The following is an 18399-nucleotide window of genomic DNA, read 5'->3' as shown; positions in this document are numbered from 1 at the left end:
GTAGTATATCTAATGACTGATTGTTATTTTCTGTTGAATTCATGAGTAACAATGTGAATATTTTACGTAACCTTGTAATGTAATCTCAACGTGTGCTTTGCTAAATGACATGAGTTTGAACCTATGCAAGTGTCATTAATCTTTTGAAATTATCCAGAGGTAGATAAGCAGTTCTGAGTATTTTTTTGATATGCAGAGGATGTGGACCTGACCAGCCAAGCCGAACAAGCAGAGGTGAGAAATCAGGTCCTGTGAACATTCCAGAGCTCAGGACATCCCTAGCTGACTTTAAAAGCCCTCTGCAATCTGGACGATCAATCTGTCCTTATTGTCGGCTAAACTCCAAAGGTGGGGGGCCAGAGCTATGTGGAGAAAGGTTTAAAATCTTCTGCCTTAGACAATAACGTGTGCATTTTCATGAGGGGGTCTATCAAGGCTTAAATGTCTCATCTTTCTCAATTGTCTTCCCTCAAACACCAGGTCTTAACTAGTAAGTAGTGACTTTGATATTATTTCCTATTTTATTTTCTGAAACTTATTTGTGCAACATATTGTATGTCTTGTTATTAATATTTGTAAATATGCCCTGGAAACATTTTTCAGATTAAATAAATTTAATCTAGTGAGTTCTCCGTGATTCTTTGTGAAGGTATGAAGCCCAGGGAGGCTCATGTTACATGTGTATGTGATTTTCATGTGAAATATTAATAAGTGGTTTTGGTGAACATAAAGACACCATAATAAATCCTTCTTGATGGCAGAAAAGGTGTATTCAATGCTATGTGACTAAGGTGACACCAGTCACGGCCAGCTGTTCAGATTGCTGTTTCTGGGACAGGCTGGGCGTTCGTGACAGTCCAATTCAACCTTTGGGCATCTCTTGAAAACTTGTTTTTCTGCCGTATCTCTTGTACCAGCTACATGTCGAGTGTAAGTGCTGACTACTAGTGATGACGGCTGTGTAAGCATGGTAGAACATGTGTTTGCAATCAGAAGCAACTGTAAAAATGTATTTTATGTGTAGTAGATATTAATTACATCCTAATCAATGTATTTGAAAAATTCAATTTTTTTTAATGTTTTATCATTAATGACATATTATTAACAGGTGACATTAATTCAATAGTTTGTTTTTTTCTGTGCCTTCTTTTGAGACTTTATATTCCTCATATGTACAGGACGTATCCTGCAGTGTCCTGTGTAGTACAGCAGAGCAGACCTAGACCGTGTTCATCACCACATGTATCTTCACATCCACCCCTTGTTGAATCTGTGTATTCAGATACTGGAATTGTGCTCAGTATGAATGAGTAAGGCCCAGTGTGTGGCAGAAGCTGACCCTGGATGTGGGGAATGTTTAACGGTGAGCAATAGAGAAAAGCTGCAAATGGAGAGAAAGGAGAGGCTGATTAGTAACCTACAAGTAACCACCAGTTTTAAATATATGACTGTCCTAATAACAAGGGAGAAATGTTGCAGAGTTTGTGCCGGAGGAGTTAATGTGGAGAAAAACTTGTAACCATAATCTTGCTGATCCATTGAGAATTGTGCAGGAGGGAGAAGGCGGAGGGAATAAAGAGTTTATTTTTTTCCAGATGGTCTGGTGCCCAAATCATTGTGACATCTGTTTACACTTCACCCCAAGTTACTACAACCATGTCCCAACGCCTTAAAGAGACATTGCTACTGGTGTATCAGTATTGGAAGTTGGTGACACAGTCTCACACCTCCATTGAGCATAGAGGAGGGGGCTGTCCCAGTGTATCAGCATGTGAAGTTGGGGGGCACAGTCTGACATCTCCATAGAGGAGGACGGAGGTCCTGGTGTGTCAGCTTAGGAAGTTGGAGTACACAGTAAGACACCTCCGTATAGTATAAAGAAGAGGGGTCCCTGTGTATCAGCATAGGAAGTTGGGGTACACAGTATGAAACCTCAATATAGTATAAAGAAGGGGGGTCCCTGTGTATCAGTATTAGAAGTTGGGGTACACAGTATGAAACCATCATATAGTATAAAGAAGGGGGGTCCCTGTGTATCAGTATTACAAGTTGGGGTACAAAGTATGACACCTCCATAGAGGATAAAGAAGGGGGGTCCCTGTGTATTAGAATTTGGGGTACACAGTCTGACAGCTCTATAGAGTATAAAGAAGGGGGGTCCCTGTGTATCAGTATTAGAAGTTGGGGTACACAGTATGACACCTCCATATAATATAAAGGGGGGTCCCTGTGTACCAGTATTAGTAGCCAGGAGGGGGGGAGTGTCCCGATGTCTGAGCAGTAGAAGTCGGGAGGGGAGGGGGTGTTGTACAGTCTTCCTGCTTCCTTGAGGGGCGGGGAATAGAAACTGAAAGTTAGAGAAGTTTTCTGGGCACAGAGACGGAGGATCCCGGCGATCAGAGACTGGTAATTACTTATTGATCCCTATTTCTAATCGCTGCATGCTGATTAACCCCCCCGCTGCCGGTACAGTACCTGTTCCTGGTGCACACACAGCTGCAGCAGATAACACCTCTCACCTCTCAGCTGTCTGCAGACTTTGTGCTGTCAGATGAGTCACTTTATGTGTCAGCCTGTAAGGGGAGATCTCAGCTGGGGAACTACAAGTCTCAGCCTTCCCGGCCAGGCAGGGAAGTTACTGACATGCTGAGACTTGTAGTTCCACCCAGCTGACAGTGTTTTTGCTCTGTTCTTTTATGTATAATCTCTGAATGGACGGTGACAGTTCCCGCAACGGCCTGTAGGGGGCGACTCTTCTACAAGGTGGATTCATTATCTCATGAGGTCTGAAGAGAAACGAAAATAAAACCAAGTTAAATAGGTTTTATCCCATGATAAGAGTGATAAATGCAGTGTACTGAGACACCACACCCAGAGGTCACCGCACACTGCTGTTATATAACCAGCATCCTGTAAGTCACTGTATAAAATCTGCAACATTCACAACTACCAAATATGTTTCAGTAACTTGGCAAAAACAGTTGTTTTTAGCTGAGGTTGAGGTCACTGGAGACCTGTATATTACTGTATATTACTATCACCTGTCTGTCTATTGAACACTGTAGATTGCAAAAAAAAAGGAACATTTATATAAGCTGCAGAATGACAAACAGCGAGATCAGTGCTTACATTACAGTACATTGTGGGCAGGACAAAGAGTTCCACAGACCTTAATTATACAAAAAGGGCCTAATTCATTAAGGGGCATAAATGTCGATATCTGCCGTATTTTTGCGTATTTTTAAGATAAGCCGATTAACGCAGCAACATCCAATTCATCTTTGAGCGCAAATGACTCTTACAGTAGCCTAAGATTTCAGGGTGGTGAAGAGGTGAATGCACATAGTCAGTGTACAGTAAGGACGTGCCAAGCTCCAGCGCACACAGTAAGGACGTGCCAAGCTCCTGCGCACGCATCACCTCAGATTCAAGCTTTGGGCATCTCTCAGGTACGTGTTTTTCTGCCGTATCACTTGCTCCAGCTACAGGTCAGGTGTAAGTGCTGATTACTAGTGATGACGGCTGTGTATACAGCTACAACATGTGTTTGTAATCAGGAGCAACTGTAACAATGTATTTTATGTACAGTAGACATTAATAACATTTTCCTTGCAAACCGTTATTCCTCTGTTGAATCACTCTGTCAGTCTCTACACTGGCTGCCTGTTTTCTACCGAATCCAATATAAAATACTTTTACTAACCTACAAGGCCATCAACAAAGCTGCACCAACATCTCCTCACTTGTCTCAAAATATCTCCCAACTCGGCAACTTCGTTCTACACAAGATCTGCGTCTCTCATCCACCCTCATTACATCCTCCCATTCCCGGTTACAGGACTTTTTTCGGGCTGCACCCACTCTATGGAATTCTCTCCCTCGCACAATAAGACTCTCCTCTAGTCTACAAACTTTCATGGTAAATGGTAATAATAATAATAATAATAATAATAATAATAATAATAATAGGTATCCAGCAGTGTATTGTCTGTTAGAGCAGAGCGCACCTAGACCCGTATGTAACGAGAGACGTATCGTCAGATCCACTTGTGTGTATGACGGATTTACACGCGTTAAAAAAAAACATCACAATATACGTTTATTTTGCGTGCTTTAATGAATCTGGCCCAAAAGGCCTGTTGGTCCATTTGCTCTTTTACATGTGAAATACATATGGAGGAGGTTTTAGTGTAGTGAATGGGGCTCTATGGTAATGGAAAGTATACGTGGAATAGGCGCAAATTAACGCAAATAATTGAGGTTAGTCCAGTTATTATTGTTTCTATAGCGTCACCATATTACACAGCATTGTACAGCGAGAATGTATCATTCACATCAGCCATTGGAACTTACAGCCTACGGGGTTTATTTATCACCCATCAATTAGTGCTCTTGTTAATTATCATTTCTTATTGTAATGATAAGACATGAATTATGTGTCAATTTATTTAAATTGATTAGTCGGCACAGTGACTCCGATAGGAGCCTGTTCTGGCAAATAATGTACAGTACACTAATAATGTACAGTACAGGTTGTTGTGTTCCTGCACGATTACTGACAGAGCGGAGCACAAATCCCAAGATCCCTGCAACACAAATGTGAGTCCATTTTGTCAGGAGCCAATTAATCTACCAATATGTTTTTGTACTGGGGGAGGAAACCCACAGCACAAGGGCAGAACGTACAAGCTCTACATTTGCTGCCCATAGATTGCAAACAACAATTTCAGTGGAGCTCCCTACGGAGTGTAAGGTCCTCCCATCTAACCTCCACACTTGTGAGATGCCTCCATGCACTTAGGTGCGGTGGGGAAATCTAAAGAGATGAACTGTTTTTATTCCATGATGTAAGAAAACAGAATATGGAGAATGGAAATTACTTTCACTTTATCCTTTCCACCTACAACCCCCCAGTCACCCCCGATACAGGGTAATGTAAGTAGAATTATTGTGTTACAATGTTGTTTCTGCCCTATTAGCAGAAGCGCCGTGGAGTGGCGGGTGGCTTTCCATACGCTTGCAAATGCGTGCAACTGAGATTTCTGCATTTTTATGTACAAATATAAATAGCAGCTCCTTTGCTGGTTATAGCAGAGTGCTGGGTGGATTTTTCTCTGTGTTTGTTCCTTGCTGGATAACGCCCTTTCAAGCACCTGATATGAACCTATAAATTGATTGAGCAACTTCCAAGTCTGTACTGTAATGTTGTTTCTATGTATCTGCAGCTTTTCACAAATCAGCAGACAATACCTCTTTCGTCCAGAAGGGGGAGGTAGCGCTGCACCAAATAGCAATCACATACTGGATATAAAAGTAACTTTACTCTGTGAGATTCACCGTCATTGTAACCAGACACAACATGACGCTGCTTCAGCAGAACTGGGTTTAGGACTGAGCAGAGAGGGTACTTTCCCTTGGGCTTGTGATTCCTAACTCTGTCCCCAAACCCACCCTAACAGTCCAGGATTCAGGATATCGTGCAGGAGTACAGGAGATTTTGTTAGTGCCTCAGTCATTATGATTCAACCAGCTGTGCTCAACCATGGATATCCTTAAAATCAGGACTGCTAGGGAGCTTAGAGACTGAGTTTGGGAACTGGGGGCTTAGGGGGGATTTCTGTACTTCTGATGTAAATCCCATATTATAATTATATAGCGGCCTTCACTATACTTGTTCCTTTGTGGGTTTAGTTTTCCATCATCTGCTTTGATTGAAAAGGACTCGGCTTCAGGACCACGTTCAGCCCCCTGCCCTAAATCATGACCTGTGTTGTTCCTCCCTCTTACATTATTTAAGAATATACACATTTTATTCAACTAGTGCTGCAGAACATGCACCAGAGATAATAGCACAGCACTAAATAATGCTGCAGGAAAGAAGTCTTCTACGTAGTAGGTCGGAGCTTGACCAGAGAGCTTACAATCAAAACATACATGGCAGTCTGCAGATAAGGATTAGTTGAAGATGAACAATTGCCAGAATTATTATACTTCAGTGTAACACGTAAGACATGGGCAGACTGAATATTTACATCTCTTTTCCCGCAAATGTTTGTTACAGGAACTCTGTTTCTTCCTGTTCCCGACACTTCCATCACCCCGTCCGACCTTCCTCTACTTGTCTGTGCTCTGTTTACATTTAAATTAGCGGCTTCTCCCAGTGTGAAAATTACTTTCCAGAAAGACGTCTAATGTCAGTGTGTAGTACCGGAAATCATCATCATCATCATCATTTATATAGCGCCAGCAAATTCTGTAGTGTTTTCCAATTGGAAACAAACACAGTAATAATGCAATACTGGGTAATACAGACAGAGAGGTTAGAGGACCCTGCTCACAGCTTACACTCTATAGGACAATGGGAGTTTGATACATGCAATGAAGTTTCACACGTTGCACTTTGGTCCAGCCAGAGTGCAGAGTTTTAGAGTGCTTAGTGGGCGATATGATCCACTCACAGCGATGTTGGTCAGGGGCTCAGAGGGTACATCTCGTGCTTCTTCCAGGAACAAATATTTAGTATATCCCATGTTACTGACTGTCTTTCTGATATTTCATCTTGGATATTCTCTCGCTAACTCAATCTTTCAAACACCGAGCTAGTAATATTCCCACCCGCTAACAGAGTTCACCTACCTGACATTTCTATTTCTGTTGACATGACCATAAATCCCACCCCACAAGCTCGCTGCCTAGGAGTAATCCTTGACTCGCAACTATCCTTTGTTCTCCACATCAACTCTATACCTAAATCATGTTACATCTAAAGAACATTTCCAGAATACGCACATATCTCACACAAGACACTGCAAAAACTGTAATTCATGCACTTATCATCTCCCGCATTGACTATTGCAATTCCCTCATTACTGGTCTTCCCCAAAATCAGACTCTAGCCCCTACAATCTATTTTGCATGATTTTCTTGCAAATTGTTCTTCCACTGCTGCTCTGTCAGTCTCTACATTGGCTGCTTGTTTTTTCACCAAATCCAATATAAAATACTTCTACTGACTTACAAGGTTATAAACCAAATTGCACCGACATAAATCTTCTCACTTGTCTCAAAATATCTTCCAACTCGACACCTCGGTTCTGCACAAGATCTGCGTCTCTCCTCCACTCTCATCACATCCTCTCATTCTCGGTTAAGGGACTTTTTTCGGGCTGCACCCACTTTGTGGAATTCCCTCCCTCGCATAATAAGACTTTGCTCTAGTCCTCAAACCTTCAAGCGTTCTCTGAAAACCCACCTCTTAAGACAAGCTTATAATATTCCTCAACCAGCATCTTAATCTCCCTAGGTTACCCTATTACCACCCTCTACACAGCTAACACAGGACAACAACCCTCTGACCAACATTACTGTGTGACTGATCATACGGCCCACTCAATACTTTTTATCTTTGCATTCTAGCTGAACCAGTATGTAATATGTAGCACTTACCCTCATGTACCAGACTCCCATTGTCCCATAGATTGTAAGCTGTGAGAAGGGTCCTCTTACCTCTCTGTCTGTATTACCCAGTATTGTTTTATTACCGTGTGTGTTCCCAATTGTAAAGCGCTACGGAATCTGCTGGCGCTATATAAATAAATGTTAATAACAATAATAAAAAATAATACAGTCTAAGAAAATATTCCCCAGATGTGGTCAGGGCTTTGCAGGACGCTTGAGTATGGTAAGAAGTGTAAGATCAGTGAGTGGAGAGCCATCAATTATGGTTTTAGTAGGTAGAATAGAAAATAACACTGCAGAGTATAACAGGGTACTCGTAAAACCGATACATTACTGGGTAGACTGGGGGGGGGGGGGTGTTGTCCTTATCTACTGCCATAGTTAATGAGAACCGCGAGCAGAAATCAGCGTTAAAGTTACCGCACTAATAGTGCGCGGCCGCTTATTCTCACAAGAAACGCTGTCAATTGAATTCCCCCCCATTTACTTTGATAGCAACAAATGTATCCACTTCTATAAATATTATAAAACTTAGAGGATAATATTGAGATAATGTTAATTAATAATATAGACAGGATTAAAGACAGTATGACTAATATATATATACATGTAATATCAGGTTCAGTTATTACTCAAGCTTTACATTTCAAAGTGGGAATTTAATAGCAATTAATAAAGGGACCTATAGTGATAATTTAAAATACTGAGCAAATCCATAAGTCATTCACTTGACCATTTTTTCACTTTATTATTATTTTGCTGATTTTAAGTATAATATCTTAATTATAAATAATACAATTCACAATCTCTGACTGTAAAGATATAATGAGTTGTAAGTGTACTACACAGAACAAATTCTGTCTTTCGTTAAGTGTATGTTTCATATAATTTGGTAGAAGCACCTAAAAGAAATAAATCAATACTTAATATTTTAATAGATGAGTCTATAACCACCATTAATTAATTACAAAACATAATTGATCATACTGAGATACTTAATAAATTACTAGTGTGACAATCTTCTTTGTGTTCTGCCATAGCTCTAAGATCTAATCTATATGTCAGCTTCTGGCCAATGTGATTATACAAGTTTCATCATCGTCATCATCACGAAGTTTGGAATATTATAATCTTCGTCATCAGCTATTTATTTAGCGTAATTAATTCCGCAGCACTGAAGAGAACTCATTCACATCAGTCCCTGCCCCATTGGAACTTACAGTCTGAATTTTCTAACACACACAGACACACACACACTGAGAGAGACTAAGGTCAATTTGATAGCAGCCAATTAACCTACTAGTACATATTTGGAGTGTGGAAGAAAACCGGAGCACCCGGAGGAAACCCACGCAAACACGGGGAGAACATACAAATTCCACACAGATAAGGCCATAGTCGGGATCGAACTCATGACCCCAGTGCTGTGAGGCAGAAGTGCTAACCACTGAGCCACCGTGCTGCCCAATAAATATATTATTCATAATGTTTGGGATTTATGCAGGAGGAGTATCTCTGCAATTGGGAGTACTAAGCCTAAATTACATTTACAAATATACCCTGTGCTTCCCCACACTGTCTCTGACATTCTAATTTAATGGTTCAGCAGTGCTCCTCACAGTGACTGTAACAAGAAACAGACAGTGATCAGACCTTTGTGTAGGAATAGTCACAGCAGCAATTATTGTTTTCCACCTTTCTGGTTTTTGAATTTTTCTGGATAACGGGGTTCCAGATCCTACGCCCGTAATGCATGTTGAGGAAAAGCCCCATATGTTTGGTGGCTAATGATACCGGTACAATAGAGGTAACATTATCTTTCATTATGGTGTCCAGTTTAGGACATTCCTCATCCACGTCAGAGAGTGACAAAGATAACAATATATTTCCCAGTTGTTCAGATTCTGACGTTGAATATTGACAGCTCCTCTGCTGCATCCTCCATTCCTCTATATTAGTTATTGCAGTCAGATTACATGACTCACAATACACTGGGACATGGATCTAATCCCCACCACAGCCCCAGCCTTGTGCCTAAGACAGAAACCGCTCACAAAACACAGGGACTTTATCTCATTAAAAAAATGTATATTTTATTGTCAAAACTACCACGCATGTAATATATGTATTGTAAAAATACTACACCCCTACTCCAGATATAACACAAGTCTTATTAATATTACAGTTTGATGAGTTGTATGAAAGATCTCAACACGTGGCCTCGTTCCTTATATTGTGACACAATGACTCTTGTACTTTGTAATAACCTTCTGTTTCACCATAGCGGTCCATAATCTCGTATATATGTCTATGTAATCTCTCTGTTGTCCACTAGATGGCAGAACCACAGGATGACCTGGTCCCTGAGTCTATTATAACAGAGGAACAGTCTTCTGAAGAAGAGCTTGAAGATACCGTTGATGCAAAACCTGACCGAAGTCACCGCTTCTCATTCTTCAAGTAAGATGATGCGGATCACAACCTTCTCTGTCACCATCTTCTCTGTCACCTTATTTTATGTCACCCTTTACTCATGGTACCCAGGGATGGGTGAAACGGAGATATTTTCCTACTTTATGAACACCCCTTACAGCCGTGTTCAGCCTATTTCAAGGGAAAACACATTTTCAGTGGTAAAAATAGCTGAACTGTCCTGGAAGAGCTGGCGAGACATCTGAGATCCCTAATTGCATTGTCTCAGCCAGCTCATCTGAAATACTCTGTGCTTCCTCTCGCAGTGACTGTAGAAGGAGCGCGTTACTGACAGTGGGAGGGAGAGGAAGTGCCCGCCCTCTGATATATCCGCTCTCACTCGCTGCTCCTCAGACACAGAGCAGGAAGCGCACTGTGATTGGTCCACTCAGTGACAATAAGGAGGAGATGTGCGGGTGGGTGTCAGCGGTGCTGATAGGGTCTCACAGGTCAGATACGCCCTCTAATAGAGTATCCCTAACACTTTCCTGAGCTCTGTGTCGTATACTTTCCACATACAGCTCAGCAACTAATCACCTGCATCCACTCTGCTTTCATAATCCCAGCACAAAATGTTGCATGTTAAGTGGAAACAGAGCAGAACTTTGAGAGTAAGTGTTAGGTACACTCTACTAGAAAGTGTATCTAATCACCAACAGTCGCTGGGCAGAGGGTTGCATTAAGAATATTTAATATTTGGTTCTACTTGTGTTAGAAAGAAATCCACAGAAGATGGACAAATCCTTGAAGATGCGTTTTAACTGGATACTTTTTACATTTCAGTACTTATCTATCACTATATTAGATTAAAAAAATAGCGTGCATGTATTACGAAGCATTGCCACTAGATGGCGGAGTAATGCCATGTCAAGTTATTAGTGAGGAAAACACATGTGTAATATGTTCTAGTGATGAGATTATCACCCAAACTCAATTCTTCAAGAAAGTCACAAATATTTACATTTCAATAATTAATCAGCAGTGTATGTGTTTAAGATGATTTCTTCATTTGTTGTGGAGAAAATAAATAGTTTTGATCTCACCGTGGATTATAACTAAGCGATAATTCCACCCAAAACTAAAAAAATTTAGTTTTGAGCAAAATATCCTAAGTGAGACCCGGGGGTATATTTACTAAACTGCGGGTTTGAAAAAGTGGATATGTTGCCTATAGCAACCAATCAGATTCTAGTTATCATTTATTTAGTACATTCTACAAAATGACAGCTCAAATCTGATTGGTTGCTATAGGCAACATCTCCACTTTTTAAAACACGCAGTTTAGGAAATATATACCTGGGCTCCCCTTTCTGGTGTTCCCACAACTGTGCGGCCAACACTGCTTCTCTCGCTCCTGCTGATCGCCTTCAGCCCGCAAATAGGTGTGTCAGGGGCGGGGCTTCACAGAATATTAAACTCTAAACTCAATGTCCTGTTTTCGGGAAAATTAGTCATTCGTTGTAGAAGAGATTTGCAATGTGCTAACTGACATCACTGATTTATATATTTAAAATGATGGATATTTCTTATGCCTTTGTCCCTATTTGAGCTCCCTGCAGAGATGACCCTGGACTCTCGTTTTCTGACTTTGGGACCTACATTTATGCAGACTTCTTGCGGAACCATTTACTAGATACTGGTCGGTAATAGGACTGTGCAAAAGTAAAACCGCCATAGTCCTGTCTATTCTAACTCTGGGACCACATTAATTAAAAACTGCCGGCTGCAGCCTTATTTGTCGGTGAGAGACATTGGGGTTTCCTGTCTCACATTTGTAGATTGTAATATGTTTATTTTATTGGTATTTGTGCATCTACAATTGAGCTTTTCCTTATAAAGTGCACGTCTGTGATACAAAACGTGTCGCATAGAGAAAGCAGTTTCGCAGAGGTACAAAGACTCTACGACTACCTGTAACCCTAAAACTACCCATAAATGTGGGATTTCCGGGTTATTTAAATATCAATTCATTTCTGAATTTGTACAAGAACCTGATAAACTAGTAAAACGGCACTAACGGTAACATAGTTAACATAAAGTATTTTGTATGTTTGTTTGTGGTTATTTTTGTACCCGGTCACAGTTCAGGACCAGCCGCTTATAGAAGAAGTATGTGGGTTATGTGATCTAGTCTTTTTATAGGAGTTCCTGGTAAATGTGTCCTCAGCATAATCACTTACTAAGGTGACACTTAAAAATGTAGGAATTATCTGGTATTTGTCAGCAGAATGTGAGATTACAGGTAGTGGACAAGAAAATTATAAAACCAATATAAAGTCACTTAATAGAACGCAGGACGGCCGCGGGTGTTACGTATGCGCAGTAACGCTGCACCTATATTGTTACGTTATTCCACAAGAAAGTTGCTCTGCAGTCTCAGTCGTCGTTGCAGAGTATCCCATAAATGCTGGATCGGAGACTGAGACGTCTGTGATATACCAGTGTCGTGTTTGTCAATCCATCTACGTGTTAGGTGGAAGGGGACATTGTTGTCCTCTCGTCAGTAAAGAACATGAGATGAAGATCACTCTGTCCCATTAAGCAGTGATCAGCAATTACCTTACCTAAAGGAATGGCCGCACCTAAACCCTGCCAGGAACATGCGCCCACGTATAGAGCCAGCAGAACCCTTCACTGATGGAAACAAGTAGTTAGGGCTGTAGAGCTCCTTAGGTTGGTACCACACGTGCACTCATCCGTTGGCCAATAACATGGCGAAGGATGATTTATCTGACCAGATCACCTTCCTCCATTGCTCGGTAATCCACTGTCTGTGCTCGGTGCAGCACTGAACTTACACACATGTATTACTGGGTGTGATGTGCAGCTTGTGCGCTGCAACCCGACTATAATATCCGGCTCTGTGGAGTTCTCAACGGACCATAACTATAATATCCGGCTCTGTGGGGTTGTCATGGGACCATTTCTATAATATCCTGCTCTGTGGGGTTCTCATGGGACCATTTCTATAATATCCTGCTATGTGGAGTACTCATGGGACCATTTCTATAATATCCTGCTATGTGGAGTTCTCGTCGGACCATTTCTATAATATCCTGCTATGTGGAGTTCTCGTCGGACCATTTCTATAATATCCTGCTATGTGGAGTTCTCATCGGACCATTTCTATAATATCCTGCTATGTGGAGTTCTCGTCGGACCATTTCTATAATATCCTGCTCTGTGGAGTTCTCATCGGACCATTTCTATAATATCCTGCTCTGTGGAGTTCTCATCGGACCATTTCTATAATATCCTGCTCTGTGGGGTTCTCATCTGACCATTTCTGATGAATCTGGCAGCTCGCACCGCTGGTTGTATTCAGCAGTCCGTTGGTCTGTAGTTGTTGGTCTGTATTGTACTTTTTTAGGGATGCATTACTGGACTACGCGGTTCTGCTCACTGCTGCCCTTTGCGGGTGATGCTTTTCCCTGGGAGATCCATGCTGACATCACCTTAGACAAGATATTCTTGTCCTATTTATCTATATTACCACTGAGGGTTGGTGATTCTGGACAGAATAACGAAAAATAAGTGATCATTTTAATTACTGGTAGAACAGATTATGAGTTTTTTATTCATTAAGGAACGTAAATGCCATTTCTTCAGATCACCTCCTTGATGAATACGGACGTACATTATTCTGATAGGAGTTGGCGGAAGGAAAAATCCGGTTCTGCCGCTATTGTGTTACTTGTCCACGTTAATCTCACCAGAAATCCTTTTAGATACTAAGGGCTAGATTTACTAAGCTGCGGGTTTGAAAAAGTGGGGATGTTGCCTATAGCAACCAATCAGATTCTAGCTTTCATTTATTTAGTACCTTCTACAAAATGACAGCTAGAATCTGATTGGTTGCTATAGGCAACATCCCCACTTTTTCAAACACGCAGCTTAGTAAATCTAGCCCTAAGTGTCAGGCATCTCCACACTTTTCCAGCAATTACTATCAAAAAAAATTGTGTAACTACGATCAACAATAACATGAGATGACAAACAACTGTATAGAGAAATACATTATTGTTATGCAGATGTCCAAATAGTTACAATATACACGCACCAATATCAAAAGGAAATAACATTAATTGATGCATTATTAACAAAGAAATAAACTGTACACAACATAACAGCAATATGGATAATTTTCTTTTAGTATTATAGAAATTTTATCACCAATATCAATAATTCACAGAAATGCATTTGATCCGAATAACAGTAAATAAAATACCTGTCACTGTATTATAAACAATACTATAGAATGATGTAATAAGTGATCCCCCGATGTAGTTACCAACCTGCCAGTCTGCATTCTCCTGTTTCTGGGAAGTTGCCCCTAAACTGCATCGCTCGGGCCAAATTCCATCCATTACATAGCGATGATTGTCACTGGGGATATCTGTATTGTGGTGGTCTACGGACCCCCAGATATTCCTGTATCTGTCTTGTAATACCCCATTCATACTGCACCAAAATCCTGGGTTTTTGCCGGGGCGAGCTCAAACGACCCGGGTCTTGGTGCAGTATGAATGGTACAAGTCAAAAATCCCGGGTCTAAAAACCCGGGTCTTCAACCCGGGATTTATCAAGGGGTATTTCCCGGGTCGGACCCGGGTTGCCTACACTATGAATGGTGCAACCCGGGTTTTTCAACCCGGGTTGCACAGAAAACAAGCTGATTGGCTGTCTGCCTGTCTCTGGAGGATGATGTCATCGGTGGGAGCCCGTGGAAGATTCGAGAAGGAGTCACCTTTCAATGACATCACCATTTTTCAGCCAATGAAAACTGCTCTGGTGATGACTCCCACAAATTGCCAGGGCACAGACTTGTGCAGTATGAATGGGGTCAACCCAGAAAATTCCCGGGTCCGAGGTGCAGTATGAATGGTGTTTCTGAGCTGGGACGCTCCGAGCCCCGGCAAAAACCCGGCTTGAAAAACCTGGGATATTGCCGGGGCGGCAGTATGAAAGCGGTATTACTTCTGCATTCTCGCACATAACCATACTGCCGTAAATAACTTATATTATTATCAGACCTTGTTTCCCCCAGGATAAACCTTTTGTTAATTATCCATTGTGACACTATTACTTTACGACATCCACTTTAATTACCCTCTGTGTTAAATATGGGGGAGATAGCGAGAAATCCTTATCCAAAAACGTAATCGCTTCTAGGGACGTTGAGAGCAACCTGACGCACCAGCGCTGCCGCTCCCGGCTCCCCCATCCAAGCTGTGCAAGCAGCCTTGGCACAATCAGGTGATGCACAAGAGGGTGTGACCAGGAGGACCAACTGGAAGCTATGGTTCAGCTGAATCACTATCCCCAACCCACAGCCCACGTCAGATGGGCTGATGATTGGGCAGCTGGGCGCCACCATCATTGCCGCTGCAAGGCCCCCAAGGGATGCTCAGGTACTCTGCACCCACCCACGCACCCCCTGATCACATCAATAAATCCCTGATAAAGACCTGTAATGACTTGTTACATTTTACATAAACTATATTTCACTATACATACACCATATCCACGCCGCAGCAGCCGGATCCATACCTTGATACCACCGGAATATTAGTGAAGCCTCTCTCTAATGATTCTTCTGTGCCAGTAAGAGATGACACGAGCATTCACCTACGTTACCCACAATCCCTCGGGGCAGGGCTCTTTCTGTAGCTTTTGGTAGGGAATCATGTCAATGACTTATTATTATATACGGAAGTCTGTGTTCTCCTTTACCTACAAGTAGAATATATTTTAGTTGGCCGAGGGTTCAGCGATGACCCGGAGGGGGGATTGTTGGTTTTGGTGAAGTAATGTATTGTTAGAGGGACCTATTCTAGGAAACCAAACCATTGAAATACTCCTGGCAAAATGTAGCTATATTCCCAGACATTACCAAGAAGACAAATAATATTTTGTTAAGAAGGAAATACTGCAGCAGTTATTTGGCAGTGAGTGGTAAGTAATATTCTTCATTTAACAGAGTTTACTTTGTCTAATGTCTCCGAAAGTGAAAGTTCAGTTACCCCAGAAGCAAAATATTAATGACAGTAATATAATGTATCAGGTTTAATTTGACAATTCCGGAACATACAGTGTGTAATCATACCAGTGCTGTTTGAGATGAATGCCGGTGTTTGCCTCAGAAATGGAGGGAACAGAACCCGGCCTTATACAAATCTTGATTTAAGATGATATATCTGTATTTGGGGCTTTACTGGGATATATTATAGGGCGGCCGGTGGCTCTGAGTCATATGGAAATGAATGGTGGATAACGTAACGCAGATCGATCCCAAGCACCATAATATGAGAAGGATATGAACGTCTCTGTCCAGCATTCAGCTCAGTTCTGAAACAGATGAACAGAGCTACATTCTGCACAGATGTATATACTAGAGATAGTGGAAAGCTGCACAGAGCATAAAATGTCAAAAATATGCAAGGAATATGGAGGAATGCCCATGTATATGAAAAACATTATAAAATACATAAATAACAGAACAATTCAAATGCAGATGTAACAGTATAACATGTAATACATTAAAAAGACAACACGTGAGTGGTGTATATATAAAGAGTCACTGGACTTGTCCAATGCAATGTGGTGACCGTTGGGGAGAATCTGCCCCCCTTCCTGTTGTTTACTCAGCCAACGGCAGTGTCCAAGATCCAGCTGATAGACCAATGGATAAGTTGAGCTGAAGGAGTTAATGGTGTAACCGGCACCCTTACATAGACATATGTGACCCCAGAAATCCTTATTACCTGTCACCCCACCAGTCTTTCTCCCTCCACCTCTAACTCTATTATATATACTAATGTTTTTGTCCTCTCGTATATCTAACACAGGTTTTGGCCCCTTTAATTCCTGACTCTGCCATTCTCTTCTAGGTCGGAGTCTTTAACCTCTGATTTCTGCATAACTAGAATTACTACTTACTGTCTTCATTCTTCCTTTTTCCTGACAGCGTTTTCTTAGTTTTTACAAAGCTTCCTATTGAGAACCAGATGGGCTTTTTCTTTCCTTGTGCTGTTTCTAACCAGCCGGACACGAAGGGCTGTCACTTGTAGAATTTTACTCTTTTTGAATTTTTTCCCGTCTTCCTGCTCCATTCATATCTCTACAAACTCATGTATTTCCCCTTCACCCCCTCTCTGGGATCTAACGTGTATACAGACAGGGGCTGATGTTGTGTAGGACGGACAGGCGTGAAAAAAAGGTCTCTAACAAGACGCACGTACAATTAGCATATGCCGAGTCGGACGTCTCTCAGGACTCGGGGTGCACCCAGTTCTGTATACACCAGTTTTACATACACACTGATACACACAACCAGGTCATAAGCAGAAGAAAATCTTTTTTAACATCAGTTTTGAAAAATGCGTTTGCTCTTAAGTATTTAAATTTAAATAAAAAAAACCTCAGTTATACAGCAGGTATAATCTTCCTTCTTTGAATGAAAGTAGCAACAAATTCATTCTAAAATGCGCCCACAAAATCGCATTATACACCAGCAATGAGGAAACTTTAGAGGTGAATCTGCAACCGGCCAATCAGAAGCAGCTTGCTAGTGTTGGCGACCGCCATCCTCATCAGCCTGAATTTGCACCAGCACTTGGCACCCGCAACTGATACTGCTGCTGACAGGCGTCTCTGCCTCAATCAGACAAACACTCCATTACTGTACTCATGTTGCGTATACACCTCCCCTCCCCATGAAATCGTACGTTGTTGTAAGCATCCTGTGCTGGATGTTGCTGCGTTCATTGGTGTATGTAGTCAGTGTACAGTAAGGGCGTGCAGAGCAGGAGCGCACACAGCAGCATCTGATACAAGCTTTGGGCATCTCCCAGTTACGTGACTTTCAGCCGTATCACTTGTACCAGCTACAGGTCAGGTGTAAGTGCTGATTACCAGTGATGACGGCTGTGTATACAGCTAGAACATGTGTTTGTAATCAGGAGCAACTGTAACAATGTATTTTATGTACAGGAGACATTAATAACATCCTGATAAATGTATTTCATGTGGGGGGGAAAAAGAAAATATACATTTTTGTTATTTTTTTATCCTTTTTTTTTTCCCCCCCATTAATGACTATATTATTAACAGATGACAATCAGGCTCAATGTATTATAGTCCTTTGTGATTACGGCCATTATTTCTGGAGTCTTATTTCCTAAGCGACGAGCATTTGTGTATGTAACCTGAATATTTTTATTATTGCACTGCATAATCCTTCCTTTTTGTCCTATCTGTTTATGTTGTTCTCTATTTCCTGGATACGTTACCTGCTGTAGAGCTCTGTCTATCTATACCTTGTGCAGTGGGGGCGTGATTGAGCTTCATTCAATAGGTGCTGTATGTTACATCTTATCCCAGTTGTAGCATCCAGCAGAATTTATCAACAATTTTGGGTTGATTTACCCTTAAGCTAATGTGTCCGCCATGTACTTATCACCCTTCTGC

The 18399-nt window shown here is 41.4% G+C and overlaps 1 protein-coding gene across 1 annotated transcript in view; it reads left to right on the top strand.

The window, feature by feature from the left end:
- The first annotated feature begins 2333 nt into the window (after nucleotides 1–2333).
- Nucleotides 2334–18399, top strand: part of CASP7 (caspase 7) — a 40223-nt gene continuing 24157 nt past the window's right edge. The window contains exons 1-2 of the mRNA XM_075215656.1: nucleotides 2334–2406; nucleotides 9794–9918. Of these exons, the coding sequence (XP_075071757.1) occupies nucleotides 9794–9918 (125 nt within the window). The 5' untranslated portion in view covers nucleotides 2334–2406. The remainder of the gene's footprint in view (nucleotides 2407–9793; nucleotides 9919–18399) is intronic.

The sequence above is a fragment of the Mixophyes fleayi genome, chromosome 6 (assembly GCF_038048845.1).
Source record: "Mixophyes fleayi isolate aMixFle1 chromosome 6, aMixFle1.hap1, whole genome shotgun sequence".
Classification (NCBI taxonomy): domain Eukaryota; kingdom Metazoa; phylum Chordata; class Amphibia; order Anura; family Limnodynastidae; genus Mixophyes; species Mixophyes fleayi.
The sequence above is the reverse complement of the archived record's forward strand: the minus strand, read 5'-3'. Positions and strand labels throughout refer to the sequence as shown.